At 44.8% G+C, this 23831-nt stretch overlaps 1 protein-coding gene across 1 annotated transcript in view; it reads left to right on the top strand.

Annotated features, from left to right (window-relative positions):
* The window catches only part of LOC138666588 (zinc finger protein 850-like), a 121243-nt gene that overhangs the window by 35434 nt on the left and 61978 nt on the right, over positions 1-23831 (top strand). Inside the window, exons 8-12 of the mRNA XM_069754789.1 lie at positions 12759-12935; positions 13019-13142; positions 13224-13321; positions 13504-13591; positions 19368-20417. Coding sequence (XP_069610890.1) covers positions 12759-12935; positions 13019-13142; positions 13224-13321; positions 13504-13591; positions 19368-20417 — 1537 coding nt within the window. The remainder of the gene's footprint in view (positions 1-12758; positions 12936-13018; positions 13143-13223; positions 13322-13503; positions 13592-19367; positions 20418-23831) is intronic.

The following is a 23831-nucleotide window of genomic DNA, read 5'->3' as shown; positions in this document are numbered from 1 at the left end:
TCTCTCCAAGTGATCTGGGATTCGTGACAATCAAGGATGTAGCATGTTCCGATGGACTACTCAAGTGGGGGAGTCTTCTTCTCCTTCAGGTTGAATCTCATAGACAGGACCTTTGGATCCAATCCGGCATTTCACCCTGTACGTCCGGCGTTTCACCCGGTACGGGGTTTTCTTCCACCGATACTCCACCTTGCCCCGAGGCCGCTTGTCTAGAGCCAGTACTCGATCTCCGGCCTTGAGAGCTGTCCCTCGCAGGGGCATCGTCTCGTGATGTTCAAGCTCCTGAAACCAATCGATGCAGAGTCTGTAAACAATGTCGATGTTCATGGACTCAGATGGACCATGGGTAGTCCTCCTCGGGGTCCATCTCCAACTTAGTGATCTCTCGTCCTTTTCAGATGAACAGCAGGGTGAATGGCGTGTATCCAGTTGTGCCATGTACCCTGTTGTTGTACATCCAAACTAATGTGGCCACATACTCAGGCCAACTGACTTTCCGGTCCTCCTCTAGCGTCCTCAGCATCTAAATCATCTGATTGAAATGATCACAGGCTCCATTTCCTTGTGCATGATAGGGCATCATTGTGGATTTCTCAATCTGATACAGGTGATGCAGTTCTTCCATTACTCTTCCTTGGAAACAGGTGCCTTGGTCAGAGTGGATTCTCTTCGGACAGCCATATACTCGGAAGAAGTCTCTGCAAATGGCCTGTGTGCTAATTCGGCAGACTGATCCGGGGGTCAGGGTTACCACAGCAAATTTAGTAAAATGATCGGTCGTCACCAGTGTTCATATACTAGGTGAACTGGACCCACAGTCAAGTAATCGATCATTAATACCCCTAGGGGAGCAGAAGTCACGATGGTCTGCATAGGGGCCCTCTGTTCTAGAGGCTTGGCCAGTTCACAGTGCCCGCACCTGTGACAAGCTTCATCTACTGCAGTCTTTAGCCGAGGATAGTAGACCAATTTCTGCAGCCACTGGAATGTCTTCTCTGGGCCAAAGTGGGCCCCTCTCTCATGAGCTTCGGTGGTCACCTCACTGATCAGTTTTTCGGGAAGCACCACTTGCCAGGTAATTCCCACCTCTCGTGCTAGCTGCATTTTCCGGTACAACAAGCCATCTTCCAACTGGAGCCTCTCCCATTGCAGGAGGATCTGCAGTGTTCCCGGGGACAGGGCCTCTGTCTCTTCTCGACTGGGAAGTTGCTTCAAGGCCACCCACTGCCTCAACCAAGAGAGTTCCCCATCCTCTTCCTAAAGCCAGACCCAGTTATCCCAGGATGTGTTCTCCAGACGCCTCCCCGATCTGTTCCTCCGTTGCTGCAAACATCTTGGCGGGGTTCTGAAACCCAAGGATCTCTTCGGCCTCCAGCTCTTCATCCCAATTACAGCCAGGTTGATTGTGAGTCACTCTAGAGTATCAGCATGCGTATTCTCAGCTCCTCTCAGATATGCGATCTTGCATCGATACTTTGCCATACGGGCCACCCATCTCTGCTCCAGAGACCCCAGTTTTGCATTTTCCATTTGGGCCAGTGAATTGTTATCGGTGCTTATCAAGACTTCCGACCCGGACAGGAACTCAGCAAATTTCTCGGTCATTGCCCACACTAAAGCCAGCAGTTACAGCTTGAAAGAACTGTAATTATCTGGATTTCGTTCAGTCATGAAGAGACCAGCAATCACTTACTCTTTCCCATCCTGCATCTGCGAGAATACAGCTCCAAGTCCATGTAGACTCTCATCGGTGCGGAGGATGAAAGGTTGAGAGAAGTCTGCATAGGTCAGTATGGGTGCTTCGGTCAGGGTCATTTTTAGGGCTCAGAAAGCTTCTTCCTGGCTATCTCTCCACTGGATGATCCAATACTTGGTGCCCGATGGTACTCCCTTCAACAATTCCAGCAGCGCATTATCAATTCGAGTGAAGTTTTTCACAAACCATCTATAGTATCCGGTAAGCCCCAGAAAGGCCTGGACATCCTTCATGGTCTTCGGAGTGGGCCAGTCCTGCACTACTGCTATCTTCTTACATGCCAGTTTCACCCCTTTGGCCGACACGACATGTCCCAGATGTTCAATCTGCCTGCAAAAGAGATGACACTTCCGAGGTTCCACTTTTAGGCCGTGCTTCTGCAGCCGACTCAACACCTGTCCCAGCCGTTGCTGGTGCTCCTCAATGGTGGTGGCATAGACGACGATGAGGGTAGCTTCAAAATTCAGGTCTCCCAAACATCTCTCATTGCATCCGATTGAACTTGAACAATCCCATTGGCAGTATGAATGCTGTCTTTGTCCGGTCTTGCTCGAACATGGGCACTTGCCAATATCCACTGGCAAGATCCAGCGACGAGAAGTACTTGGTTTTCCCAGAGCAGACAAGAACTCCTCAATTCTTGGTAGCAGGTACGAGTCTCGCACAGTGCAGGCATTCAGATTCCAGTAATCTACACAGAAAGGCAGGGTCCCGTTCTTCTTTTGCAATAGAACAATGGCGGCAGCCCACAGGCTTTGGCTCTCTCGGATGAGCCCACTCTGTAGCATATGCAGCAACATCTTTCACCTCCTGGTACATTTGTGGTGGAATTTGTCGATATCATTTCCGAATGGGTGCAGTGTTTCCTGTTAGAATCCCATGGGTGATGGCTGTGGTGCAGCCGAAATCATCGTCATTATAGGCAAAAACATCCTGGTATCGCTGTAGCATCGCTTACACTTCTTGTACTTGTGGTAAGATTTACATTAGTTCAGCCTGCATATGATCCAGGATTCAGCGTACTTGCTTAACATGATTAGGGGGCGGTTCAGAGGACACCGCTACGGCCACTGTCCAGGAATCCCCTTGTTTCACCGTCAATTGAACAGCCTCTAGTGGTATCAACTCTTCCGGCATACCCATTATTTGTGCTACTTCACTTTTGGGAGGGAGCACAAGACTGTCCTCTCCTAAGTTGACACATTGCACCGACACATTACTGTCATGAACTGTGGCTAACGTCCGTGCAATGATGAGCCCTGGAGGTAGTTGTTCCATTAAAGCGGGCTCTATCTGAACTTCTACTCCTTCAAGATGGGTACAGGCTCGGATGGGCAGGGTGAGCACAGTCTGACCTGGTGGTAGAATGAGGTTGGCAGCGGCTGGAATGACCACCTTCCCCAATGTCCTTCCTTCACTTGACGTCTCTTGGGCCTGGGCCACCCGTATCAACTGTTGAAACACCTTCCTCTGGGGGGGGGTGAGGGCTCCATCGATTCAGTAACATGTCTGTCGACCCACTGACCAGTATGCTCCCGAGTTCTTTCAACATGTTCATTTTTAGAGTCACAGTGGGACCATTGCCTGGGTCCTCGGTGGTTATTATTATTATTATTATTTATTTATATAGCACCATTGATTCCATGGTGCTGTACGTGAGACGGGGTTACATCATAATACAAATATCACTTACAGTAAACAAACTAACAATGACAGACTGATACAGAGGGGCGAGGACCCTGCCCTTGCGGGCTTACATTCTACAGGATTATGGGGAAGGAGACAGTAGGTTGAGGGTTGCAGGAGCTCCGGTGTTGGTGAGGCAGTAGCTCCGGTGTTGGTGAGGCGGTAGCTCCGGTGTTGGTGAGGCGGTAGCTTCGATAGTGATGAGGCAGCAGCGGTGTCAGTGCAGGCTGTAGGCTTTCCTGAAGAGATGAGTTTTCAGGTTCCGTCTGAAGGATTCGACTGTGGTTGATAGTCGGACGTGTTGGGGCAGAGAGTTCCAGAGGATGGGGGATAGTCGGGAGAAGTCTTGGAGGCGATTGGATGAGGAGCGAATAAGATCACGTGAGGGAAGATATCGAGAGATTAGTTCAGAGATATATGGAGGAGACAGGTTGTGGATGGCTTTGTAGGTCAGTATTAGCAATTTGATCTGGATACGCTGAGGGAATGGGAGCCAGTGAAGAGATTTGCAGAGGGGGGAAGCGGAGGAGTAGCGAGGAGAGAGATGGATTAGTCGGGCAGCAGAGTTAAGGATGGACTGGAGAGGTGCAAGGGTGTTAGCAGGGAGGCCACAGAAAAGGATGTTGCAGTAGTCAAGGCGGGAAATGATGAGGGCGTGCACAAGCATTTTAGTATATTGGGGGTTGAGGAAAGGACGGATCCTGGAGATATTTTTGAGCTGGAGGCGACAGGAGGTGGAAAGAGCTTGGATGTGTGGTTTGAAGGACAGGGCAGAGTCGAAGGTTACTCCGAGGCAGCGGACTTCGGGTACAGGGGAAAGCATGATGTCATTGACTGCGATAGATAGGTCAGGTAAGGAAGATTTGTGGGATGGAGGAAAGATGATGAGTTCAGATTTGTCCACATTGAGTTTGAGGAAGCGAGAGGAGAAGAAGGAGGATATGGCTGATGGGCACTCTGGGATTCTGGACAGCAGAGCGGTGACGTCTGGGCCAGAGAGGTAGATCTGAGTGTCATCAGCATAGAGGTGGTACTGGAATCCATGGGACTTTATGAGTTGTCCCAAGCCAAGTGTATAGATTGAGAAGAGTAGGGGTCCTAGAACAGAGCCTTGGGGGACTCCAACAGAGAGAGGGTGGGATGAGGAGGTAGTATGGGAGTGGGAGACGCTGAATGTGCGGTTGGAAAGGTACGAGGCGATCCAGGATAGGGCGAGGTCTTTGATGCCAAAGGAGGAGAGCATCTGCAGTAGGAGGCAGTGGTCAACTGTGTCGAAAGCAGAGGACAGGTCTAGAAGGAGGAGTACAGAGTATTGTCCAGTAGCTTTGGCGGTAAGTAGGTCATTAGTGATTTTGGTCAGGGCAGTCTCAGTTGAGTGATGGGGCGGAAACCAGATTGTAGATTGTCGTACAACAAGTTAGATGAGAGGTGGGAGGAGAGTTCAGCATGGACGTGCTGCTCCAGGAGTTTGGAAGCAAATGGGAGCAGCGACTCCCTTCTGGCCCACATTTTTGCTGCACACAGTGATTTGCATCCATACCACCCCTGCAACCGGGATGGGTTACTGATTGGCCGTTGTCAATTTAATTACTTGGCCTCATTCAGGCTGCATCGCCTTAGGAAAATGACGTCTGAAATAAGTCTAGGCATAGTAGTTACTTGACAGTTGGTGTCAGCTAAATAGCGTTGGGCCCAACCAATCATTTCAGCCCATACAAGATGAATCAGAGACACTAAACTTGTGGGACTTCCTTTTCTCCTTCTTGACTTCTCAGGCTTCGGGCGGTGTCTCCCAGCCACAGAGCCTGATAGTTTAATGGACAGCGGTTGGTAAATCTCCCCTGGCGCACGCATCCGCGGGCATAATGTCCAATGTCTCCAAATGAAAAACAGATTGGCGGTCTGTCGGTTCGAGGCTGTCTCGTTTCCTGGCGAGGCTTGGGATTAGTTCGATCTCTGGTGGGATCCAGGGTTAGTGGAGGTTTCTTCCTTAAGTCGGACCATTCTTCCTGCATTCCCTGGATTTCTTTCCAGATTTCGCTCACACAACTTGGTTCAGTTGCAAGCGGAGCAGATACCTCCCTGCTCCGGACCTTCCTTGCCGGGGCTGTCACCCTCTGCTCTTGCTCGCGTGCACACGCCTCCACCCCAACCTCCAAAAAAGGCATACACGGATTAACCCGCAAGCGCTCCCACCAAGGCTGTTTAAGCAGCGCATCTCTAAAGCCTGCCACTAGTTGGTCTCTCCAAACTATGTCAGGAGGCCCTACACCTACGTCATCCCCCTTGGCAATTGCAGTATAGATCTCCTGCAGCACATTCATTTATTGGGTCACCGACTCCCCCTTCCTTTGGAATAACTAAACAAGCGCATGCGCAATTCACCGACGTCCATAGGGTCCTTATGTATTTCCTCTAGAATTTGTAATACCTTGGTAAAGGTATTTCGCTCATGTGGGGGAGGAACATGACTGAGCACCTCGCTTCTCCATTCAGAGCCATCTCCGGCTGCATCGCAGGGGTCATTGGATGTATCTTCAACATGCCCTTGACCCACTCAGTCCAGTCCCATAGTAAAGTGTTGCTCCATGTGAACTTTGGAAGGTTGCTCAGCATGGCTCCCAGCGGTATATTGGCAGCCTGGTCTCTCTCTTCTGAGCCTGTGCACTGCATCCTGCCAACTACGCCAAGTGTAAGTATGTTGCGGGATACAGTGACAGACAGGAGGCAGAGCAAGTGTTAACAAATTTAACAGTTTTAATTTAACAGGGGGTTAACTCCTCGCGGGGAAATGAAGGGTTAAACAAGGGAAAAGCAGTCCAATTGCGAAGGATATGCAGGGTTAATAAACAAAGTGACAGTAGTTCTGTTGTGCACCTATCGTGTCAGGAGCTCTTCAAAATGCAGGTACCACTTGGGGGTTGGTAGCGCCGGCAACGGCTGGCGCGATGTTTGTCCGAGGAGATTCGGTTGATAATGGTAGTCCATCTTCTGGTGGCAGCGGTCAGTCTCCAGTACCTTCCGCTGGGCTCCTAGTCCATGAACATATGCGGCTGGAGGAAACAAGGCCACAGCATGATCAGCGTCCCCCGTGGGCGGAAAGGTATATGCTGGTAAACGTCTGTCCAGTACCGGGTTCTCTCTTTGCGGCACATGCGCTGTACTCCCGGTCACAAAGCGCACGGCACTTCGCTCTCTGCCAGTTACCGGGCGCACTGCACGTCTCTCCCTGCAATCCCTGCTGGTCACGGGGGGAGTACATGGACTAAAAGGACAGAGCACTTCTCTCCCTGTGCTGCGCGCTGCCTGTTTCCGCCAAGACTGACCTCTTCCGTGTGCGCTGTGGCTGTTGCTGCTTAGCCATACCCCCTGTTTCCGAGTGCAAAGGTCTGTCCGGTCTCTTACTCCTTCCCCTAGACAACAGAGGAGACTGCCCCGACAGTTCCGGACCTGGCATAGGACAGGTACCCACGGCCCCGTCCTCCTCCTTACACATACATGGCTCCACTCCGTACACCTCGTACACACACGGCTCTGCTCCGTACACCCCATACACACGTGGCTCCGCTCCGTACACCTCGTACACACACGGCTCTGCTCTGTACACCTCATACACACACGGCTCCGCTCTGTACACCTCGTACACACACGGCTCTGCCCCGTACACCTCGTATACACAGCTCCGCTCTGTACACCTCGTACACACACGGCTCTGCTCCGTACACCTCGTACACACACGGCTCCGCTCTGTACACCTCGTACACACACGGCTCCGCTCCGTACACCTCATACACACGTGGCTCCGCTCCGTACACCTCGTACACACACGGCTCTGCTCTGTACACCTCATACACACACGGCTCTGCCCCGTACACCTTGTACACACAGCTCCGCTCTGTACACCTCGTACACACACGGCTCTGCTTCGTACACCTCGTACACACACGGCTCCGCTCTGTACACCTCGTACACACACGGCTCCGCTCCGTACACCTCGTACACACACGGCTCTGCTCCGTACACCCCATACACACGGCTCCGCTCCGTACCACTCGTACACACACGGCTCTGCCCCGTACACCTCGTACACACGGCTCTGCTCCGTACACCTCGTACACACACGGCTCCGCTCCGTACACCTAGTACACATGGCTCTGCTCCATACACCTCGTACACACGCGGCTCTGCTCCTTACACCTCATACACACACGGCTCTGCTCCATACACCTCGTACACACACGGCTCTGCTACATCCACACTGTAAACCCCTCCTGACCCCACACATAAACTTCCCCTCATCCAGCACCATGACAACCAGCACAGCAGAGTCCTGCATACACTGAGGCCCCTGATCATGTGACCCCTGACTCCTCCCCTCCTGTGACCTCATCACAGGTCCTGTGCGCACAGAACAGCCATATATGTGGTGTGCGGCTCTGCAGGTGGAGGTAGGTGCTGGAGACTCCCCATTACTGGGTTGGAGGGGTGCAGTAACCCTTTCAGCGCTGAGACTATTTTGCTGCTTTCCTGTTGCTACCTTCTGAGAATCCCAGCATTTTCATACTTGCGACTGAACTATGGAAGACAGGAAACATGGAAACACATATTCCTCACACAGTGCAGTGCCCCTTTCTTGCTCCCACACAGTATAATGTTCCCACAGTACCGCCATATCCCACACACAGTATATTGTTCACACAATAACGTCATCCCATTCCCTACACACATAGAAACCGGGACACAGCACCGACCTCCTGGATCAGTTTCCCAGGGCTGGAGATGTGGCCCCGGGGCCGGTGCTATAGATGTATGAGGGGCTGTTATCTGCAGCATGAGATGTACATGTAATGTAGACATTCTGGGGACAGATTATCTCAAAAGATCACAAGAATCATAATAATAATTTTTATTCCTGTAGCTCCACATATATCACATCACTTTATATTTAAGGGGGGACTTGTACAGTCAATAAATACAGTTAGGGCCAGAAATATTTGGACAGTGACACAATTTTCGCGAGTTGGGCTCTGCATGCCACCACATTGGATTTGAAATGAAACCTCTACAACAGAATTCAAGTGCAGATTGTAACGTTTAATTTGAAGGGTTGAACAAAAATATCTGATAGAAAATGTAGGAATTGTACACATTTCTTTACAAACACTCCACATTTTAGGAGGTCAAAAGTAATTGGACAAATAAACATAACCCAAACAAAATAGTTTTATTTTCAATATTTTGTTGCAAATCCTTTGGAGGCAATCACTGCCTTAAGTCTGGAACCCATGGACATCACCAAACGCTGGGTTTCCTCCTTCTTAATGCTTTGCCAGGCCTTTACAGCCGCAGCCTTCAGGTCTTGCTTGTTTGTGGGTCTTTCCGTCTTAAGTCTGGATTTGAGCAAGTGAAATGCATGCTCAATTGGGTTTAGATCTGGAGATTGACTTGGCCATTGCAGAATGTTCCACTTTTTGGCACTCATGAACTCCTGGGTAGCTTTGGATTTATGCTTGGGGTCATTGTCCATCTGTACTATGAAGCGCCGTCCAATCAACTTTGCAGCATTTGGCTGAATCTGGGCTGAAAGTATATCCCGGTACACTTCAGAATTCATCCGGCTACTCTTGTCTGCTCTTATGTCATCAATAAACACAAGTGACCCAGTGCCATTGAAAGCCATGCATGCCCATGCCATCACGTTGCCTCCACCATGTTTTACAGAGGATGTGGTGTGCCTTGGATCATGTGCCGTTCCCTTTCTTCTCCAAACTTTTTTTCTTCCCATCATTCTGGTACAGGTTGATCTTTGTCTCATCTGTCCATAGAATACTTTTCCAGAACTGAGCTGGCTTCTTGAGGTGTTTTTCTGCAAATTTAACTCTGGCCTGTCTATTTTTGGTATTGATGAATGGTTTGCATCTAGATGTGAACCCTTTGTATTTACTGTCATGGAGTTTTCTCTTTACTGTTGACTTAGAGACAGATACACCTACTTCACTGAGAGTGTTCTGGACTTCAGTTGATGTTGTGAACGGGTTCTTCTTCACCAAATTAAGTATGCGGCGATCATCCACCACTGTTGTCATCCGTGGACGCCCAGGCCTTTTTGAGTTCCCAAGCTCACCAGTCAATTCCTTTTTTCTCAGAATGTACCCAACTGTTGATTTTGCTACTCCAAGCATGTCTGCTATCTCTCTGATGGATTTTTTCTTTTTTTTCAGCCTCAGGATGTTCTGCTTCACCTCAATTGAGAGTTCCTTTGACGGCATGTTGTCTGCTCACAGCAACAGCTTCCAAATGCAAAACCACACACCTGGAATCCACCCCTGACCTTTTAACTACTTCATTGATTACAGGTTAACGAGGGAGACGCTTTCAGAGTTAATTGCAGCCCTTAGAGTCCATTGTCCAATTACTTTTGGTCCCTTGAAAAAGAGGACGCTATGCATTACAGAGCTATGATTCCTAAACCCTTTCTCCGATTTGGATGTGGAAACTATCATATTGCAGCTGGGAGTGTGCACTTTCAGCCCATATTATATATATATATATATAATTGTATTTCTGAACATGTTTTTGTAAACAGCTAAAATAACAAAACTTGTGTCACTGTCCAAATATTTCTGGCCCTAACTGTACATAACAAAGTAAACACATTATTCAACAGACACCAAAAGGAGTGAGGTTCCTGCTCACAAGCTACAATCTATGAGGAAATAGGGGAGATACAAAACGTAAATGTCAAAAAGTGCTTGTATTATATGGTCCAGCCATCATTATACTAAAGATATTCAAATAACATTGCAAGAACCGCTCACCAGCCAGTATCTGTACAACCACAGACACAAATTGCTAGTAAGTGCATGGAGGGTGTGTAAAGAGATGCTTCCAGGGACCAGATTTGGAACGGCAAAACTGGAATGGTTACATAAGTGAGGTGAGGCAATAGACCAGTCTAAAAAAATGTGCATTTTAGGGCACGCTTAAAACTGTGGGTACTGAGAATTAATAGACTTGTCCTGGGTAGTTCATTCCAGAGAAGTGGCGCAGATTGTGAGCAGACTTGGAGACGCGAGTGGGAGGTTCGGATTGAGGATGTTAGCCTTAGCAGAATGGAGGGCACAGCTACAGATGGAAGAGATGTAGGATGGTGCAGAATGGGGAGAACTTTTGTGGGCGAGAGTGATAAGTTTATATTGTATTCTGCAGCAGATGTGCGACCAGTGCAGTGACTGACTCAGTGTAGAGGTGTCGGTGTAGCAGTTGGAGAGGAATATGATCCTAGCTGCTGCATTCAAGATGGATTGGAGAGGGGAGAGTTTAGTAAAAGGGAGACCGATTAGAAGAGAGTTGCAATAGTCCAGACGAGAATGAATAAGAGCAACAGTAAAAGGTTTTGCAGAGTCAAAGGTAAGAAAAGGTTGAATTATAGGGATGTTTTTGAGGTGTAGCTGACATGAGCAAGAGAGTAATCGATGTGGGAAGTGAAGGAAAGATCGGAGTCATTATGACACCAAGACAGTGAGCATGCTGCAGGGGAGTAATAGTAGAATCACACATGGAAATGGCAATATTGGGTTTGCAAAGGTTAGCAGTATGAATAAACACATGGAGCTCAATATTTGTCAGATTCAGTTTTAGAGCGAGTACATGATGTTAGAGAAAGTGGTAAGACTATCACTGGTATTTTGTAGTAATGCAGGGGTGATGTCAGAAGACTGTGTGTATACAGTGGGGAAAAAAGTATTTAGTCAGCCACCAATTGTGGAAGTTCTCCCGCTTAAAAAGATGAGAGAGGTCTGTAATTGACATCATAGGAAGACCACAACTATGAAAGTCAAAATGAGAAAACAAATCCAGAAAATCACCTTGTCTAATTTGTCAAGATTTATTTTGCATATTATGGTGGAAAATAAGTATTTGGTCATTTAACAAAAGTTCTTCTCAGTATTTTGTCATATATCCTTTGTTGTGAATGACAGAAGTCAAACGTTTTCTGTAAGTCTTCACAAGGTTTGCCCATTCTGCCATTCAGATCTCCTCTAGAGCAGTGATGTTTTGGGCCTGTCGCTGAGCCTTTCAACTCCCTCTATGGGGTTTTCTATGGGGTTGAGATCTGGAGACTGGTTAGGCCACCCCAGGCCCTTCATATGCTTCATATTTCCCCACTGTAATTGATTGTCATCAGCAGCATAAAGATGGTACTGAAAATCAAATTTACTGATTGGTTGGTCCAATGGGGGCAGTATATAGGAAGAAGAGAAGGGGACCTAGAAATAAACCCTTGAACCCTGAGGAACATCGACAGTAAAGGAAAGAGGAGAGGAAGAAAAAGATACAGTGAAGGAGCAGTCATATGGGAGAACTAGGGGAGAACCGTCTTCTTGAGGATGATGGCACAGAGAATAGTGAGGAGAAGCTGGTGACCCACAATGTGGAATGCTGCAGAGAGATCCAGGAAAATCAACAGAGAATACTGACCATTAGGTTTAGCTGTTAGTAGATCATTAGAGACTTTAGTAAGGGCAGTTTTAGCCGAGGAGTGGGGGCGCCATATGTCGTTATTGTTTTAGGGTGCCAACCCCCGCTGTCAGGTGGTTATAGAACTGGAGAGGGGAGTCAGTGAAATCATGCACTGAGCAGAGCTGGGAGAAGATCCAGCGTATTCCTGCCTTCATGTCTAGGAAAATTAGTAAGTTGTGAAAGGACGAGGAACGAGGAAGTTACAGATAAAAGATGAGCGACAGATGGAGAGAAGCCATGCAATGATACCACAAGGGATGTTACAAGGCCATTGTCAGTTTTTGGTATATCCTGCTCAGTCCTGACAAATGTGATCCATAATGGGTGAAGCAGTGATTGAGATTATGGATGAGCCATCTTAGTAAAATATTCAACTTGTGTTGCTGTCCATTCGAGATGAGAGAATACAACATCTAGACATTATATCTCCTCATATTTTCTCCTCATAATCTTCAGTAATTGTGTTATTACATGAGATTCTTTATGATTTTCATCAGCTCATCTTCTCCGCATTCAGGTCCCTACAATATCGGATCCTCTCAGTGGAGATCTTCTATATAAGAGAATTTTACTTATTGACCCATAAAGGATGGATAGGGACAGGGACAAGATGGTGGGGAGGATATTACACATCACCCTAGAGATCCTCTTCCGGCTTACTGGAGAGGTGAGAGATTCTGATGTCACATTACATAATTTTTATCTATGGAAGTAACAGATGGACAGAATCGGAGAGGTGAGGACTCTGGAAATGTCTGTAGTGAGATTTATTAATGTGTCTCTTCATAACCAGGATTACACAGTAGTGAAGACCTCTAGAGAGCACTGTCAGGACCCTGTGTCTGATGGATGGGGAAGACCCCTGAGCCCAATCACAGGGCCTCCACCTCACCCCCTGATACATGAGGACATCAATGACCAGAAGATCCTAGAACTCGCCTACAAGATGCTTGAGCTGCTGACTGGAGAGGTGACACTGCTGGGAATGCTGGGACATTATACAGTGACGCTATGAAGGGATTGGAGCGATGACAATATCATTGTATGTGTCAGGTTCCTATAAGGTGTCAGGATGTCGCTGTCTATTTCTCCATGGAAGAGTGGGAGTATGTAGAAAGACACAAAGATCTGTACAAGGACGTCATGATGGAGGTTCCCCAGCGCCTCACATCACCAGGTAATAGACAGGGCTAAATACACGATCTATAATTTTCTGTATGTAAAGAATGAATTCAGTCCCTGTATGTGCTTCCTCCAGTTCTATCCAGTAAGAAGACAACACCAGAGAGATGTCCCCGTCCTCTTCTTCAACAGGACTGTAAGCAAAAAAATCCTGATGTTCCTCAGGACCATCAGGTAGATGGAGAGAAGGTGTCATGAGATCTCCCCTATGATGTGTAGACGGCTGTGAAAGTCTTGTGTTCAGTCTTATTTTAACCACCAGTATTATATGATTTATACTTGGAGATGACAGAATTAGAGCTGATCATAGATGTGACTTCTCCAGATGTCAGTGACTTTTCAAATATTTGTTTCAGGATAAAGATCTGACTGATATTAATACTACAGAGAGATATGTGAGGGGTACCGAGTGGTGCAAAGATATTCCTACATATGACTACCCGGGTGAGTATTAAACCCTAAATGCAGAAATCACAGATTCTTCTCAGTCACGGGCTGTGGCTGCTTTATTGAAGGTTTTGTCCCACCATATCACAATTAAAGGGAACCAGTCAGGAGGACTGTGCACAGTAACCTACACACAGAGTCATGTCGGAGCCGTTATACTGATTACAGTGATACCTTGGTTGATGAAATCCATTTTGTGGTGTTGTTTAAACTTTATTTTCAGTTTTGTGTTAATGCTATGCTCGTGCTCCGGGGCGGCCTGGAGGGGGGTCTTCATGTGGTGCTCTGATTAGGTATTCGTAATGCAGACTGCTGACAGGTTACTGATCCCTCAGTGACCTGTCCCCTAGTTTGCATAATGAATATCTGTACATAATTGACAAAAAAATCCTGCTGGCATGTGCCAGCCCGTGGCACCTGCTCTGCAGTATAATCGCATATTTCGTGTCCCAATAATACATGCTCTTGATGTTATTCAGCTAGAGAAAGAAAAAAAATCAATTTGAAAACACCTGTGCAGTAGTAGCTATCTGTGTATCTAGCTGTGATCCAATAGCTGCAACTTCGTATGCGCCGGCGGCGCCATCTTTCTGGAGAACAAAATTAATTCCTCCTCCAAGATGGCGCCTGCCTGCAGAAGTTTTTTTTAATTATGTACAGATATTCATTATGCAAACTAGGAGGCAGGTCAGTTAGGTATCAGTGACCTGTCACCAGTCTACAGTATGAATACCTAATCAGAGCACCACATACAGACCCCACACAGGCCGCCCTGGGGCTCGGGCATATCATTAATTAAAAACTGAAAATAAAGATTAAACAACAACCACAAGACGTATTTCATCAACCACAGGTATCATTGTAATCAGTATAGTGGCGCCAACCTGACACTGTTTGCAGGTTACTGTGCACAATCCTACTGACGGGCTCCCTTTAAGTGCTCACCATACTGCCACTAGACCACTCCATACTACACGTTGCAAAACTGTCATGCTCAGGTGTCCCTACTTCTTGGTAGGGACATAACATATTTTTTTTTTTTTTCTAATATATCTTCTTTTCATGGCAGCACGGTGGCTCAGTGGTTAGCACTGCAGCCGTGCAGTTCTCGAGTCTTGGGTTCAAATCCCACCAAGGACAACATCTGCAAGGAGTTTGTATGTTCTCCCCATGTTTGCGTGGGTTTCCACCGGGTTCTCCGTTTCCTCCCACACTCCAAAGACATACTGGTAGGGAATTTAGAATGTGAGCCCCATCGGGGACAGCAATGATAATGTGTGGACGCTGTAAAGTGCTGCGGAATATGTTAGCGCTATTTAAAAATAAAGATTATTATTATTTTCCTACAGGTTTGCTGTGTATGAAATATTTGATTGTGATGTGATTAGTCTGCCTCTTCCCTCTGCGAGTCTGTAAATTCTGGTTGTCTTTAAAAATTGTCTCCATTGTCTCTCCTGAGTGCTTTTTAGTGACACATTGTACTTTTTTCTGATTTATGAAAAATATGTGTTTATTTATGAAAATATCTGAAATTTGCTACATATTTAGAATTGGAAGTTATCAAAGTTTGAATTGTTATGCCCTTAATGTTATGCCACACAACATAGCCACTCCATATTTTTACTTTACATTGGCGTCAATTTTGAAACATCCAATTTTGTTTTAGGATGTTAGAAGACTTAACATTTAGCATCACGTTTCATATGTTATAGTAAGATTAAAGGGACACTGTCACCTGAATTTGGAGGGAACAATCTTCAGCCATGGAGGCGGGGTTTTGGGGTGTTTGATTCACCCTTTCCTTACCCGCTGGCTGCATGCTGGCTGCAATATTGGATTGAAGTTCATTCTCTGTCCTCCATAGTACACGCCTGCGCAAGGCAAGATTGCACTGTGCAGGCATGTACTACGGAGGACAGAGAATGAACTTCAATCCAATACTGCAGCCAGCATGCAGCCAGCGGGTAAGGAAAGGGTGAATCAAAAACCCCAAAACCCCACCTCCATGGCTGAAGATTGTTCCCTCCAAATTCAGGTGACAGTGTCCCTTTAAGCAATAGTTTTCTTCTGACCACATCACTTTTAAAGTGACTAAGGGACCTTCAATACCAGACAAACGTTTGGGCACACCATTCATACATTACCTTTCCTAGATGTTCTTGGAATGTGCACTTTGTACATTCAGACTGATGGCAGCAAAATCACAGAATAAATGGAAACAAGGAGTAAAGAAACACGTGTGAAACAAGCCAGAATTTGTGTTAAACCTTAGTACCCCCCTTTGCCTCTGATGACAACCTTACATCCCCTTGTTATGCTTACAAGCAGCTTCATCAGTCGTCACCTAAAGTGGCTTTACAACAGACTTGACGAGTTCCTGGAGATGCAGAGAACTTGTTGGATGTTTTACCTTCACTCTGAGCCCAACTCATCCCAAACCAAATCAGTTGGGTTCAGGATTGGAGATTGTGGAGGTTATGTCATCTGTTGCAGGCTCTATCCCTCCCCTTCTTGGCCACATAGTCCATAGAAAGCCTGTAGTATTTTGGGTCATTGTCCTGTTGCAACACAAATACTGGTTCCATTGAGTACAAACTTAATTGTGTGATGGTTGCTGTAGAACACTGTGGCAGCCATGCTTGGTAATAAATTGCCTACACTGTCATCATCAAAGCAACACCATACCATCACACCTCACCCTCCATCATTCACTTTGGGCACCACACATTTAAAAATGTCCTAAGCATGTTTTCCACGACTCATAAAAACATAACGATTAGCACAAAAAAAAAACACATTTTAATGCCACAAGTCACAGTGCAGATTTCCACTGATGTAATGTTTACCCCTTGTGTTGCTTGGCCCAAACAAATCTCTTCTTCTTTTTTTGTGATCGTTAGTAGTGGCCTCTTTGCATCAATATGTATTTATAAGCCTGTTTTTTGCAGTCTGAACAGTTGATGTCGAGATGTGTCGGCTGCTTGAAGTCTTTGCATTATTTATGAGAGCTGTTATCTAAGGTGCTATAAATTGGCATTTTGTTTGAAGCTGGTAACTTTAATAAACTTATCCTCTGCATCAGAGGTAATTTTTGTCTTTTCTTTCCATGAGCGATCCTCATCACAGCCAGTTTCATCACAGTGATTGATGGGTTTTCATAAATGTACATGAGGATACCTTCAAGGTTCTATCAATTTTACAAATTGATAGATCTTCATCTCTTATCACAAAAATGGGAAACCTTTCCCCTTAATGACATTTCCTCTGTCCACTGGGCTTATCATTGCAAAGTCAACTAAGCTCTAGACCGATGCAGATGCGGAAAGGCAGTTGTGAGTAGCAATATCATTAATACCAAGCAACAGAACATCTCACCAAGCTCCTCCAGCCATCACATTAGGGGAGAGTTAATTAAAATCTGAAAAAATATAGCAGGATAATGTTTAAGTTGATAATTTTGTATGGTCCACAAATGATGGTATTAATATTTAAATGAGCCCTTTTCAGAAAAAAATATTCTCTGTCATTTCTCTTTACTAATTTGAGTTGTTTTCGGCATACTCTGGCTTTAAACTGTTGTGGACTAGGGCTCAACACTACATGGTACTGTGTACCAACATTGCCCCTGTGAAACACATTAATTGGTTACAAACACATTATTATTATTTATTATAGCGCCGTTTACTCCATGGTGCTTTACATGTGAAAAGGGGTATACATAATAAAAAACAAGTGCAATAATCTTAATAAAAGTCACGACTGCTACAGGAGAAGAGACGACCATGCCCGAGAGGGCTTACAATCTACAAGTGATGGGTGAGGTTACAGTAAGTGAGGGGATAGAGCTGGTCGTGTAGCGGTTTGGTGGTTACTGAAGGTTGTAGGCGAGAGGGGAGTAGAGGAGATCTTGAGGTTGCGTGCAGGTAAGTACCGGGAGACGCGATCACAGAGGTAAGAAGGAGATAGGTTGTGGATGGCTTTGTATGTCATGGTTAGGGTTTTGAAATGGAGTCTCTGGGTAATGGGGAGCCGGTGAAGGGATTGGCAGAGGAGAGAGGCCAGGGGAATAGCGGAGGGATAAGTGGATTAGTCAGGCAGCAGAGTTTAGAATAGATTGGAGGGATGCGAGAGTATTAGAAGGGAGGCGACAAAGTATAGGGTTTTTGCAGATTCTTGATTTAGGAATGTATGGGTCTGGGAAATATTTTTGAGTTGAAGTTGTCAGGAAGTGCAAAGGGCTTGGATATGCTGTTTGAAGAAATTCCAAGTGACTGCCTGATTAAGGCCTCTTTCACAGTTCCGTCTTTCTGTTTCCTTCACAATGTGTAGTTTTGTGGAAAAAAAAAAACGAATCCAGCAGAAACATTCATTTTTTTCTCATACACTTGTATTGTGATAGATGGCCTTCTGTTTCATCTGTTGAGCGCTGGATCTGTCGTAAAATCGCTGTCCGTCGGGCGGAGACAACGCACATAGAAACGTTTTTTTGTGTACGGCGGAAAATTGCCCAGTGACGGATCATGTGCTGTCCGTCGTTAGCTATAATGGAAGCCTATGGACGCAGGATCCATTCCTGACCGTCAAAAGCAGGAATCCAGCGACGGATGCCGTCTTTTGAAACTGAGCATGCCTGGAAGAATTTCCAGTCCGGGAAATTCTCTCTCGCTCTCTTTTTACTATTGATGCTGCCTATGCTTTATCAATAGTAAAAAGATATAATAAAAACAATAAAAATCGTGATATTCTTACCTTCCGGCGTCCCCAGCAGCCTTTCCGATGCTCGCGATGCTCCCGGCAGCTCCCGTTCCCAGTGATGCATTGCGACAATAATCCAATGATTTAGCTGTCTCACGAGATCGCTACGTCATCACAGGTCATTGTCTTGCAAGGCATCACTGGGAACTGGAGCTGTCGGGAGCATCAGGAAGGCTGTGGGGGAAATCGGAAGGTAAGAATATCACAATTTTTTATTTTTTTAATTATTTTTAACATGGGTTGTGTTGTGTATGCGTTTTCACAGCGAAAAATGCGGTGGAGATGCATACACAACGTGTGCACATAGCCTTAAATTCTGGCACCAACTGCCTTGGCAGATCCCTCAAAAAATGGGCCCAGTGCATCCGTTTTATACAATCAGCACAGGATCCGTCTTTTCAACATTTTTACAGATTGTGACTGATTGTAAAAAACAAAAGTGTGAAAGAGGCCTAAGCTGCTTGAGAGAAAGTGGAGGGAGTATAATTGTCTTTAAAGTAAAAGGGATATAGTTTGAAAAATCTAAGGTTTAATACATCTTCTGGTTTGTTTCATGTTTCTTTAATGATTGTTTCTAAATGTGTTCCTTCATGATATTGCTGTCTTCAATCTGATTCTAAAATATGCACATTTTATTAAGAACAAGTAAATCCATTGCATGAACAGGTGTGTCCAAATTTTTGATTGTTACTGTATGTTTTAAAGAATTTCACTGCTCCTAATATCAAAAACTGCATTCAGGAAGTTTATTAACCCTTTAGGTGCTTCACATGAATTGACACAAATTCAAATGCAAAAAATAATTTTAATTTATTTTGTAAAATGTTTAAGTAGTCCCAATATTTTTAATTTTCACATGGGGAAAGTCTACTGTTGGATTGTAATTTGTGAACTGTTTTTTCCCTTGGGGAATAATTGAATTAGCGACAAAACTTGCAATTTCAATGGACATTTTTTATGTAAGTATCATTTTTAAGAATATTTTATCCAAAATAATAATTTGTTTTATTTTTGGCAGATGACTGTACTAGTGGATCAGAGGAACAGCTGACATCTTCTGTTTTCAAATCAGATGACTTTGATCTCACACAAGATTCAATTGAAGTGAATTCCATTATTCCAAACATACCATCATCCCTTTACAGCAAAGATCTACCATCTGATCCTTTTAAACAAATGCTATCTTCTGATTCATCACAGACTATTGAGAAAAATAAGAGTCACAAAAGGGCAGTTAAAAATCAAAGCGATTTTACAGGAAAGAAAACATTTTCTTGTTTAGAGTGTGGGAAATATTTTAACCAGAAATCACATCTTTCTACACATCAGAGAAGTCACACAGGGGAGAAACCATTTTCATGTTCAGAATGTGGGAAATGCTTTGCACAGAAACCAAATCTGGTTAGACACCAGAAACTTCACACAGGGGAGAAGCCATATTCATGTTCAGAATGTGGGAAATGTTTTGCAATTAAATTACATCTTATTACACATAAAAGAAGCCACACAGGGGAGAAGCCATATTCATGTTCAGAATGTGGGAAATGTTTTCAAGATAAATCACATCTTCCTTCACACCAGAGAAGTCACACAGGGGAGAAACCTTTTTCATGTTCAGAATGTGGGAAATGTTTTGCACAGAAACCAAATCTGGTTAGACACCAGAAACTTCATACTGGGGAGAAGCCATATTTATGTTCAGAATGTGGGAAAGGTTTTCCAACTAAATTACATCTTGTCACACATAAGAGAAGTCACACTGGGGAGAGACCATATTCATGTTCAGAATGTGGGAAATGTTTTGCAGATAAATCACATCTTACTACACATCAGAGAACTCACACAGGGGAGAGGCCATTTTCTTGTTTAGAATGTGGGAAATGTTTTGCAAAGAAGTCAAATCTGGTTAATCACCAGAGAATTCATACAGGGGAGAAGCCATATTCATGTTCAGATTGTGGGAAATGTTTTACAGATAAATCACATCTTGCTACACATCAGAAAATTCACACAGGAGAGAAACCATTTTCATGTTCAGAATGTGGAAAATATTTTGCTCACAAATGTAATCTTCTAAAACATCAAAAATCCCACAGGGGATAAGGCATTATCATATCTATAACGTGAGAGAATCCTATTTTGTTGGCCATAAAAAAAACTCACATGGTGAGAGGAAATGTAATTAAATGACAAATTATACAATAAACAAGGTTATTTTTTTCCCTCTTCAAGGTTGTGTGTAATTTAATAGCAACAAGAAACAAACATAAAATTTTAGGCTGTGTGCACACGATGCAGATTTGGTGCAGAATTTTCTGCATAAAATCTGCACTAAATCTGCATCTCCTGGCAGAATCCGCAGGTGCGTTTTTTGTTCAGATTTTACCAATGGATTTCTATAATGGAGGGGTGCAGAAACGCTGCAGAACTGCACAAAAGAAGTGACATGCACTTCTTTGGAATCTGCAGCGTTTCTGCGCAGATTTTTCTGCACAGATTTTTTTTTCACATTGATTTACATTGTACTGTAATCACAGTGCAGTTCTGCAGTGTTTCTGCTGCAGAAAAATCTGCTGCAGTTGTGCACTAAATCTGCATCGTGTGCACATTACCCTTACATTCAAAACAAAAAAAAATACAATGCTTTCAAAAATAATGACATTTTTAAGGTTATCAGGGAAAAAATCTAAATGGGAGTCCAGGAAATGTATTTTGAAAGACAGAATGCATCCCAATTCTTTTTTAATAACCTCAAAATAATATCATGCCTAGGTACAGGCAGCTCATGAAAAGTATATACATCCAAAGAAGCAAAAAAGCTATAGCCTTAAAAATGTAAATATTTTATTTCAATCAATAGTTAAAATAAAAACATGAATTAAGACAAAAGGATAGGAAGTTGCAGAGACACTGTGCAAACTGTATACGGACCAGCCTACGGAAGAAAATGGCGCCAAGGGGCTTATGTGAAAAAAAGGGGGAACATATAGGTATACAGGGAAAAGATAAATCAACGGTGGGAAAAAGAACCCCTCCTAAAGTTAATCTATGTGTACCTATATGGATAAATTAGGGGTTGTAACAAAGGCCTGCAAATAGTTACGGCCAAGTGTGGTAACAATACTCACAGGAATGTGATTAGTGGTTTGTAAGGTGCAAGTGCAGCTTTAAATGGGAAAACAAGGGGCTAGATAACCCAATCACATAAAGACCCAAAAATTAGATCGCTCAGTGGCGTGGGCACGTTACCTCCGTGGGCGTGGACCGGATCCCCAACGCGCGTTTCGCGTGCAGCTTTATCAAGGGGTAAGTATGAAGAGTGCTATGTGCAGGGAGCTTATATATCATGAGGCGACCGGACATTGGTGGCAGCGGCTGTAATGGCGCTCCAACCAGGAAGATCCGCCGACGTCATCGAGTCTCGGCGTCACGCGGCATCGGGACTCCTCCCCGCTCGACGCGTCAGAGCGAGGGGAGGAGAGGCTGAGCCGCTATAGACGCGTCGCCCCGGCAACACTAAGGCAGGAAACCCGGAAGAAGCGCACATCGCTGATACAATTGTGTGCGTAGCGGGACGAAAGGGCTCATTGCGGTTGGACTAGATATCGAAAAGGAGTTATCCCTGTGATGGCAAGGAAAAAAGGGGTATCATATTATGGGACAATGGGCTCTACTACGGATAGATTAAATAAAAGAAAAGAAAAAGTTTTCCCTGGTGATAAATGTGGGTAAAGAACATGGGAATAGGTGTGCTGAATCTATGAACAAGGCACTGTAGGGCCAGTATAGATGCTATGCAGTGTCTAAGTGGGCATAGAGTGAGCATGGCGTCAAACCAGTGGGTGAGGCTATAATAAAAAGCCACTAACATAATGGGGATATGGTCCCCTGGATTCAAAAGTGACAAAGAGGGGACATGTGATTATTAAAAAATATATGTACATATATAAAAATTCTTTACAACAACGAAATATTGCAATATTGGTATACAAGAATCAAAGAATAAAAAATGTGTGTGTAAATATACATAGAATGTGAACAAAAGGAAATATATGATATAATAATAATTACAAATAAAATGTGATGATCCGCCGTATAAAATAAAGTCCATCATCAGGTCTGCCAAAAGCATATTGTAGATAATTCATATTATACGCGTCCGGAAATCCCGCAGATCAATAGTAAACCGCCAGCAATGTCCAAAGTATGGTGATGTAAGCGAAGAAATGACATAGATAAGGAACATTAATCCAATCTAAAGACAAGAAAAATAAAAAGGGTTAAAAACATGATAAAACAGCTAAAAATAATGTAATACTAGAGGAATGGGGCAAAACTGAGTATTTCGTTGAGACCCACTGGTTGAACTGATCCCACCCTATAGATCCAGCGGGCCTCCAATTGTGCGAGAGATTTTCTCCAATTACCCCCCCTGGCATCAATGTGTATTTTATCTATGCCTATGGCTTTCAGAAGGGAGGCATTGCAATTATGAGCCATCTTGAAGTGCTTAGGTACTGATTTGAGAAGCATGGGGTCATCAATCTCCTGGGCATTGATAATGTCACGGTAGTGCTCTCTGATCCTAGTTTTAAGGGGTCGGGATGTAAGGCCTACATAGACCTTAGGGCAGGGACATGAGATGTAGTACACCACCCCGACAGTATTACATGTGATATGTTGTGTGATGGAAAATGTTGTTTTACCATCACAGGACTGAAAGGTAGTAGATCGAAGCATATTGGGGCAGGCAATGCAATCACCGCATGGATAAAACCCCCATTTGGGTCCCCTTGAGGAAAAGGCCTTTTCCAAGGAGGGGCCAGGATAGTAACTCCGGACCAACTGGTCTCTGAGGTTGGGTGATTTTTTGTATGTAATAGAGGGGTGGTCAGATAGGTGTTTAGAAAGAGTCTTGCCTATCTTCAATAGTGGCCAATACTTCGTCAAAGCTGTTTTCATGTCCCACCAACTGTTATAAGTGGTGATAAACCGCACTGGTGCATCCTGAGTGATCTTTGTGCGTGGTTTTAACAGTTCCATCCGGTTGGCCTTCTCGGCTCTTTTCAAGCCTCTCTTAATACTTCTGTTAGAGTAACCCCTTTCTTGAAATCGAGCAGTCAAAATATTGGCCTGCTCGTTAAAGTTCTCTTCACTTGAGCAAATACGCTTAGCTCTAAGAAATTGCCCTACCGGTATACTCGAAATAAGGGGCTGTGGGTGAGAGGAGGAAGCGTGGAGAAAAGAGTTCACCGCAGTGTCCTTGCGGTATACGTTGGTTTCCAGACAGCCGCCGGGAAAGCCTGTGATTTCAATATCAAGAAAGTCAATGGATGTTTGGCTGTATTTATGAGATAGTCTTATGTTGTAGGGGTTCTGATTTAGGAGTCCAATGAGGTCTGGGCCCTGCCATATCATCAAGATATCATCTATGTAGCGGGCCCAGAACAGGACCCGCTCGATCTGAGCCACCGGTTTAGAA

The sequence above is a fragment of the Ranitomeya imitator genome, chromosome 2, assembly GCF_032444005.1.
Source record: "Ranitomeya imitator isolate aRanImi1 chromosome 2, aRanImi1.pri, whole genome shotgun sequence".
NCBI classification, from domain to species: domain Eukaryota; kingdom Metazoa; phylum Chordata; class Amphibia; order Anura; family Dendrobatidae; genus Ranitomeya; species Ranitomeya imitator.
This window is presented reverse-complemented; position numbering and strand designations above follow the sequence as displayed.